At 21.7% G+C, this 10,141-nt stretch overlaps 1 protein-coding gene across 1 annotated transcript; it reads left to right on the forward strand.

Annotated features, from left to right (window-relative positions):
* Nucleotides 1-7,523: 7,523 nt before the first annotated feature.
* On the forward strand, nt 7,524-10,141 carry Sem1 (Suppressor of exocyst mutations 1). The gene is made up of 3 exons (XM_011507083.1): nt 7,524-7,659; nt 9,163-9,259; nt 10,046-10,141. The coding sequence occupies exons 1-3, from the start codon at nt 7,575-7,577 to the stop codon at nt 10,095-10,097; spliced, it is 234 nt and encodes a 77-aa protein (XP_011505385.1). The 5' UTR covers nt 7,524-7,574; the 3' UTR covers nt 10,098-10,141.

A 10,141-nucleotide genomic window follows, 5' to 3' on the forward strand; every position in this document is an offset into this window, starting at 1 on the left:
TATTTCAAGTACTGCGAAGCAACTTAACTACATAAAGTATTTAATAATTTAAATTTATTTTAATTAGATTTTTTATGAACGTGAATGAAAATATTTTAAATATAACATAGTCTCAATATATATTTATTGATATACATAGCGTAATTTAGAAATATATTAAAAAATAATTTTTTATAGAAAATGGATATTTCAATCATTATAAAATTGATAACGTGCAACTATAAAGATTACAAAACAAATTTTGGTGACTTACAAAGCTATTCAATGATTTTATACAAATTTTATATATTAATGATAATATTTTGGTATGTAAAAATACCTAAAATTATTACTTTATATAAGTTCATAACCTACGTTCATTTATAATAACTTAAAATCTAACATCATAATAAAACAATATTATTAATGAATAATATATTATTTATATTAAATAGTTTCATATGAACATTAATTGATGAGGTCAAATTAATAGACTTTGAAATATATATTTTATCCTATATATTAATAACAGATCTTTTATTTAAATATTGCCGATAAAAATTTCTTTTTTAATATTGAATATTTCTGTACTATGGTTTACGAGTTTCAATATTTAATAGCAATAACAAATGTCTAAGAACAATTTTTTGATTTTTTAATCATTTTTATAAAAAAAATTGATGTCAATATCATAATTAATTTGAAACTTTATATTTTTGGAGTAAAGACTTTTTTTTAATAATATCATTTAAAGACATCGTTTTATTTACGAAATAATAGTAATGTGAAATTCATGTTTGAAAGAATATTCGATATTCTTTTTCTATTGTGTTTATATTAGAAATCATATTTTCCCAATCTTTAAAAATTTTTAGAAAGTTTCAATTTCGTGAACGCATTGGATGATTAATATATAATTTTTCATAAAAATATATAACATGTAATATTAATTTATGTTTTTATATTAATTTAACTTAAATTAACCTATTTCCAATGCTTAATGAAATTTTATAAACTTTAATATATATATTGACTTCTTTATTTTTTTTCTTGCTATTTAGAAATTATAATATTTACTAAGTTTATTAAAAGTGCTATAATTGGAAATATTATTGTATAATAATTTCTTAGAACTGACGTGGTATTTTATTTATTTTCTATTCTGAACTCAATTTGTTTTATATTATTTATTTTTATAATTAATTGCATTATTTATTCGAAATATTTATGTAAATTATGAATAAAATTATTCTTGCTCAAAATAAAAAGTAGTATTTTGTGTATTAAAATAATATTTTTAACTTCAAACAAATTTCGGTGTGACATAATATTAACATATCCTTTAATAACTCCAATAAAATATTTAATTTTTTCCATATTTTTCTAATACATCTTTGAAATTAGTAATTCATTATTCATTATAATGTATATGAATTTACTTTAGTATTATTATTTCTTTCAACTAAACTTGATTAGTTTTTTTTAATGGTTTATTGTTATAAATTCAATACAGTTTTAAGTGAAGAAATATAAATAAAAGTATAAATAAAAATGTAAGCTAATGTACAACACCAATAATTTTTTGAAAATTAAAAGTGACTAAAAGTTATAGATACTAAAGATAATTTATTACTTGTTAATGTATTGTCTAAATTACCTATCAACTTTCTAAATAATTTTCTATGAATGAATATTATTAAAATATCTTTACTAAAATTTGTTAACAAAAATACAATTAAAAATGTTATTTTTCTGAAAATTAGAAAAATGTTAAAAATTTGTATTTAATTAAATAAAATTGTAGTAATGTTTGTAAGAAGGAATATTTTTGTATGAAAATTTATGTAAATATTCAATTAATACTAATTGTCACTTGAATTCAAATAAATTACTAAATTATAATGAACGTATTTTTAAATTTAAAATCACGTATAAAAGTACTTTTAAATTTATTTTAATAGTGGAATAAATAGAATGCAAATTAGATTCGAATCTATTTGATTTTCATAAAATTAATGATAATCATTTTATTAAATACAGATAAATGATGTCTAATTTAATTTATGATTTTAAACAGTACTATAGATAAAAAATTTCTATTTCTATAATTAAATACAAAATTCTGTAATAAAATTCTAATATTTAGATTATTGATTGTGATTTCAATTTCTTTCCAATTTTTCATTTATATATATTTTCAATAATATTAAATGAAAACATAATAGCTCATCTGGTAATATAATATTAATAGCTTAGTAAATATTGAAACTTTAAAATATTTTTCTATACATTTTATCAAAGATACTGCTAATTACAAAATGAGTTCGTATAGCATTAAAAATAATTATCGTACATTGAATAACATAATTTAAGTAATAATATAATCAATTATTTATAAATTAACCAATTGAAACTCATAATTTTTTAAAAATCAAATAAAACAAAATTTTAATTTAATTTAGTCGAACAAAAATAACAAGCTTAATTAAACAAATAATAATAATAATAATATTACTGTAATACATGCAAGAACAATAACTAAAAAATGTAGAAAAAGTAGGAAGTAATAAATGTAATTTAAAATACAGAATATACTTATTTTTCAATAAAAATTAAATAAAATGGGATGTAACTAACACTATGCACGAATCAATTAATTTTGTATAAACAGAGTTTAATTGTTAATTAAATTATACTATTTTGTTACAGATTTTGAATAATTACTTCGCAGACTATTGCAAATAAAATTAAAAAATGAAAGAAAATTAAATATATTTTATTATATATTCAATAAAATAAAAACATAATTTATACTACTTTTAATAAAACTAAAAATTATTATACTCAAAATTCATCATTTATTAAATATAATGAAAAAGAAAAAGTCCAGTTTTTCAAATTTCAATTTCAAAATTCAATTTTAAGTTTTAGAATATTCTAAAACTTAATATATATGATTAATACTTTAAACACTACTAAATTCATTTAAGATTCAAACTTCTGGTTGCGATTATGAAAAGATTTAGTTCAGCAAATACCATAAACTTTATTTTATTTCAAAATAAGGTTAACAGAAACCCGAAAGTTTTATTTAACATTTAGTTGTTTTTATTATTCTCCATTGTAAATATATGCAATTGCAATATTTATATATAATTATTATTCTATTTTTATCCGTTGTTATTTTATATTTGTTAAATATTTTAGGTAATAATGCAGTATAAAATATAATATACTAATTATATATTTATTTTATATTATTATAGATTTAATTATTATTTATTATTACATTTCTTTATGTCATCCATTTATCAAAAATGAAACGTTATAATATTTATCATTATTGTACCATGGAGCAGATTCAGCTTCTGATGCATATCCAAGCTTTAAATTTGTCCCTTATTCAATTTGTTTTATATTCTGATTTATGCAGTAGAAAATATAAAAAGAAAAACATTTATCAAAATATATCTTATGCACAAATAAAAAGGAAAGACTTATTCTAGATTTTTCTTTTTTTATTTGCACATTCGTATGCCAGTAATATAGTGCGCCAACGTCTGTATTTCTTTTACAGTACAGAGACAAGAATAAAATTGAAGAGTGTGAGTAATTTAGGTACACAAATAGATTTATGTAGGTAGATTTTTTTTTTTACAAAATTAAATCTTATTAGAAATTTTTAGAAATAAACTAAATGATAGTATGGATAATAATTATTCTGTCATTCATACAGTTATCGTTTGCGTTTAAAATCATTTAATTTATGGAGTAAATTTTCAATATAATTTTATATTGAAGCAGTCTCTTTCTAGCACCACAATTGCCTCCATTCTTAGCAACACTAACTAAGCTGTCACATGGATATTTAACGCAAGCATGGTTCGAGAAAGCGGTCCCTGTCCCACAAGCTCTCTCTTAGTGACGTCGATATAAAGGGATCAATCGAGCTTTGTCTTGACAGGGTCACCATAGAGCAGCTGATCTCTCAGTGACGCCACTACAAAGGGAACACATATCATTCTCCTGTGCGTATAAATCGGCAGTAACAACTTAGTGACACCATCTACTCCCTTTCAAGAAAAATATTACACTTCAAGAAGCATAGTGTCGAAACATTCTTTGTCACGGATTATGCAAAGTCCATTGCTAATCCTTACAAGATCAGGAATAACATCGTTACCATCATCACGGAGCCTCTCGTGACGGTGAACTGTTCATCATGGGATTAGGTCAATACAACTACATCGCTGCGTGTAAACATTGAATGCACTATTCCATCATATAAATGCAACATGTCAACACTGTAATTCTAAATAAACCATATTTAATGAAGCATACACACACTATATCTCTACAGCACTTCCAGTTAAGTCCTTCATAAGTATCCGTTTGGTGGACGGCAAATTATAATAAAGCTATCGAACATTTGGTTCTTCCACTAGATTCACTAAGGTGAATCCGAAGATTTAGGACCTCCCACTTCCCTGTGCAGTAACCGTTCACTAAGAATATCGCAACAAGAAGTATCCGGAGATTTAAGATATCCCACTTCTCTGCAGTGCAAGTTAACAACAACTTGGCAACCAAGGAAGGGATGGAACGAAATACCACTAATACTCTTAGAAAGAATATCGCATCAGCAAAGGAAGGCACACTTTGAAGTGCCTCACTATCACGATTACCCTCGAAGCTCGTTTTCAACCATAATATCAGGTAATTATATTGTGAACCCAGATGCAAGAATATCTTACCTGAGTCCAGTGACAGAGTTGGTTATTTTAAGTCAGATAGGTTCAATCGCAGGTTCAATTGCTGCTCCTTGAGCAAGCAAGGCTCGTATACGCAAACTACCACTCCTGGTCCATTCGCTTCATACTTCCTATTTATGATCTCCTGACAAATGTCATAGGCAATAATCTTCCTACATTCAGGATAGAAATGATTCCTTTCTCTACAATGAAATTGGTCCTCCTGAAGGTACTTCATATATGGTTCTACGCTCCAAATTGCGTGAATCCTATCATATCAAGAACAAGGCTAGACTAGCGCATGTGGGCTATTTTACCATGAAAAGACACTGACCACTGATAAAGCGAGACTGCAAAGAGTACAAGATTGCCAAGATTAGGAACCACATCCCACAGACAGAAGATAGATCATTGGTTGAGAACATTGTTATACTCCTTCACCACCCACAATAGCGTCCATATCTACCCTGGTACAATGAGCAATTAATCGGCCGATGGCATGCAAGGCGTGCTGAGGATGTTAAAAGACTCACCAAACCGGGGTCCTCGGGTTGAAAAACAGATGCAGGAGGGAAATGCGATATTCCAATAAAAACATAAATAAAACTATTGTAATGTTTAATAAAAATATGTTAAAAATAAATGAAGTAAATATTGTTTATACTAATAAATATTTTTCATAAAATTTATTAGAAAATTATAGGCAATTTGTAATATTTAGTTTCAAAGATTAATTTACCCGTAACAAGTTGTATGAATTATTAAATTATAGCACTTTTTACAGATTTCCAAAATAGTAATTTAATTTTTAAAACTACAAATTTTCAAGATATCGTTCAATGTAGCTCTTCTTTTCGTTAATCTTAAAATATTACAAGTATATGCGTGTTTAATTTGGCGCAAAATATGTATTTGTTTCATACATGCTAGAACACAATGCTCTTGACAATTCCTACCATTAATTAAGATTTTTAATTATTAAATAAATAATCATTTTTAAATATTATATTTGAAATAAACTAAGATAGATAAAAGTATTTTTCGATTGACATAAAACATCAAAGGGAAATCAAGCAATAAATAATAGATTTTTATATTTATATTTAATTGTCGAATTCGCAGTTACTGGTTAGGTAGGAGTAGGTAAGATAATGTTCTAATCTTCCAGTTTTGTTACTGATAAAATCTCATCAAATTATTCTCCAAATCATATTTTAAATACGCTGTTTTCCGCTAAAATGTGATTATTTACTGAAAAATACCTTGTAAGATAATTGTAATTTAACCATAAGAATTCATCACATTGTATAAAAAATATTGATATTATACTTACTTCTAGAAATAAAATCTTAAACAATACTAAATTTAAAAAGTCAGATATTTCGAAGTTAATAAAAATAGTAGGATTAATAGATCATTTATAATTTTAATCTTAGATAATTCATATTATTTTTAATTGATTTTTAATTACGAATATTATGGTAATAAGCTTAAAACAATTTAATCTAATTCAAAGTTATTAAAATTATAAAAAATGAAAAATAAGAACATGAAGTATAATTAATTGTATTAATTATATTATTAATTTTTTTTTATATTCTGAATATTACTAAATCAGAATACAATATGTATTATAGAATTTTATAAATATTTTAGATTTAAATTCATAAAAATGTTTAAAATATCATAATCGGTCGAATAACTGGATTAGCTAGAACCAATAATAGTCATTGATTGACGTAACTTATGAAGTAAATCACAATTAAAAGCAGATAATATACATATAAATATAATTCGAATGAAGGCAAAATTGAACTACATTCTTAAAAGAAACTATGATTTTTTAACACTTGTATTTTTAATTTTAGCAGATAAGTCTAAAAAAAAAATTGTTAATTATCTTAAAATCAAATATTTTCATCATCAATTATTTTATTATAAACAAATATTTTCTATTTTTATGGATTTATAATTTCTTAGATACTTCTATTTAAATCGATTTAAAAAATGCCTTAATATTATTTTTTATTCTAGTAGCTTTTTCCATGTACTTAGTATAAATAAATCATAATAAGTAATAAATTACTTAAGAAAGTGATTATACATATTTTAGTATAAAATTAAGATGTACCATATTCAGTATTATAAACCACTATATTCTGCTTTTGTTAAGTTCAATGTTCTATAATAAAAAATATATAAATACGTGTAGTAAAGCTATAATGAAGTGATAAAGACGTCGTAATGAAATATTTCATTCATATAATTATAATTCAAATGGCAAAATTTTACATTATTCCTAATGCATCAAAATTCTTTAAAAACTTAATTCAATTGTTCTTAAAATTACATTATCATTATTTTCATTTCATGAATTTATAATTTATTAGAATTAGTAATATTTCATTTATTTAATGTATTTTATGGATTTATAAGTACTAATGAAATTTGACATTTACTGCGCATGCAAGGATGGTGGTTCATTTTTATGCGATATTATTAATTAAATGCGTTTTGTTATTATGACGTGAAAAATTCTTATTCCCAATAAAAAGTTCTTTACATACTACTTAATTTTATAATAAATAAATTTAAGTTTCTCTTTTAGCTGTTATTCTATTTACAAATTAATGTAATACAATTCAATTTTTTATGGTTATAAATTATTTAAAAATTTTAAATAACAAGTGATGTCATTTGAACGAAAAGTGTATATAAATAGGAGCAGTATACGTAATTATATTTCTATCTAATTTGTTAGTTTGTGATTGAATTAAAGGAATAGCATCATATTTTCTATTCTGTACAACTTAATTGAATATTTAAAAAAATTAATTATATAAAATGTCAGATAGCAAAAATGATAAAGTGAAAGTTGATTTAGGGCTTTTAGAAGAAGATGACGAGTTTGAAGAGTTCCCAGCAGAAGGTATGTCAAACAATTTTATTATACCAGTTTTATTTTAAATATTAGTATATATTTCAATATATAAGTATTATAAATTCTTATATATTAAAAATTTCATTATAAAAACGAGCTTTTTGTGTAATTATAATTTTTATTTTGATAGATTTTTTTTTCTTTATACAGGAATAGTTTTGCAGACTGTTCTATATATGAATCATAAATAAAAAATCTTATTTTAAATATATTCATTTAAAATATTTATAACTGCTCTTTATTAAAAAATACAATTTTTTTTATATACAGATATTAATTAAATTATATCTAAAAAAGATATATTCATATGATAGATAGAATATTGTGATTAATTATTTTATTTTTTTCCTAAATTTTTTTAAAAAATGTTATTTTTATTTTAAAAATTTAAAAAATATTCCCTTTTAATCTTAATTATTAAAATTATTATAAATTTAATGTGTTGAAATTTTATGAGATTAAGGTTTATAAATTTATCTAACTATTTTATTAAATTACAAATTTTTAAATTTTTATATAGTTTTAATTAAAATCTGAATAGAAATATAATAAAAACAAAAAAATTGAAATTGGAATAAATAATAATCAAACTTATGTAAACAAATTAAGATATGAAATAAAATAAAATTGTAAAATATATAAAAATAGTCAATAAACCATTTATATATACTTGATTCAAAACAATTTTTTTTTAAGTTAATAGAAATTATAAAATTGAATAATTATTCACTACCTATTCATCATATATACAAATATTTCATTCCAATGTTTGAAAATGATAATATATTTATTATAATGTAACATCTATTAAATAATTATATTACCTTAATTATTAAAAAGAATATAAATATTGTCAAACTTGTTTTAATGAAGTTACAAAACTTTATATTAAATATGGAAATATTGTATGCAATAAGAATATGATTTAATTCTTTGATCATATTAATTATGTTCTATAATAAAAGGGTTAACAAAGGTAAGAAATTAATTTTCTTATATAAAATAAGATTACTTAGGATAGGTAAAATAACTAAGTGTTTATAAAAAATTATGGTATGAAATGTATCAAATTTTTATGAATACTAAAAAATATTTATCATAAATAGATTCATTAGATTTAGATTTTTAGATTTTTTTTTTAAACTATATAGTATATATTTGTTTTCAATAATTATTTCTAAAATATTAATTTTTTATTATTCATTCAGTATGCTTACCTCCAAAGTTATTATATAGTTCTGTTATTAGTTCATATCTGGTATAATCATATTTATAATGAAATGACATCATCATAAAAAATTTTTGTCACAAATTAGTTATTAAATTTTTACTTATATATATTAAAAATTGCTTTTATTTTATATATAATGTTTCATTATCATTAGCTTAAAGAATCTGCATTATAATGTTTACTTAGATATAATATAACATTGATTAATTTTATATCGGATAAAAATAAATTTATTAAGTAATTTAATTTTTAAATTATAGATTGGACAGCTAAGGATGAAGATAATGAAGATATAAGTGTGTGGGAAGACAATTGGGATGATGATGACGTTGAAGATGACTTCAACCAACAATTAAGGTATATTTGTATTTTTTTTCAAATTTGTAAAGGTTATATTCTCGAACATCTTAATATCCGGTATTTTTAATTGAAACTTTCAGAGAACGATACACTTGTAATTTGATTAAATTATATGCTATTTCTAATGTTTGAATTAACACTTCTAAATTATATTTTAAACTAAATTTAATTAAAATTTAAATCATAAAATTTAGATTTAAAATAGTAATAAATAATTGACCAAAAAATATGTAGAAAGGTATTTTTCAGCTTACAAGCAAATAATTAGAAACTAATAAATGAAAAATAAATTATATATGATATTAATTGTATACATTATTATTAAAAGATGAAATAAAATTAATTAAAACAACATCAAGTATATTAAACTTAAACCTTTTAAAAAAATATTTGTTCTGCATAAAAAGCAATGTCATAGATAAAAAACAAATTTTGTAATATTTTAATATTACATTAAAATATATATATTTTAAAAATTTATTATTTATTAACTTAAAAATTAATTTAACGAAATATTTTTAATTCAAAGAATGATTGAGCCTATAGAATTTATTTCATATTTATTCCTTAATATTCGTCTAACAAAGTATCTAGTATATTATAAGGTATTTAGTATTTTATTTTTATAAAGATTTATATTTACTTCTTTTATTTATACTTTAAAATGAATGAATACATATATTTTGTAACCAGACTCAGATATATTATATTATAAAAAAAAGTAATCCCAACAATACTTCTTTATAACCAATAAGTATAAAAATCTATATATATTTTTTTCAGAATGCAGTTGGAGAAACAAAGAGTACAATGTGAATTTGAAAAAGAAAATTAATTAAAAGGATGTTTTCGTGTGTGGTAAATGATATAAAAATGATC

The sequence above is a fragment of the Ceratosolen solmsi genome, unplaced genomic scaffold (genome assembly GCF_000503995.2).
Source record: "Ceratosolen solmsi marchali unplaced genomic scaffold, CerSol_1.0 scaffold6, whole genome shotgun sequence".
NCBI classification, from domain to species: Eukaryota; Metazoa; Arthropoda; class Insecta; order Hymenoptera; family Agaonidae; genus Ceratosolen; species Ceratosolen solmsi.

What these genes read in the sequence shown, in the direction of transcription:
- Sem1 (XM_011507083.1), top strand. Translation starts at nt 7,575, where the DNA reads ATGTCAGATAGCAAAAATGATAAAGTGAAAGTTGATTTAGGGCTTTTA. An exon ending in TGAAGAGTTCCCAGCAGAAG is followed by an intron (nt 7,660 to 9,162) that starts GTATGTCAAACA and finishes TTTAAATTATAG; the next exon opens with ATTGGACAGCTAAGGATGAA. An exon ending in GACTTCAACCAACAATTAAG is followed by an intron (nt 9,260 to 10,045) that starts GTATATTTGTAT and finishes TATTTTTTTCAG; the next exon opens with AATGCAGTTGGAGAAACAAA.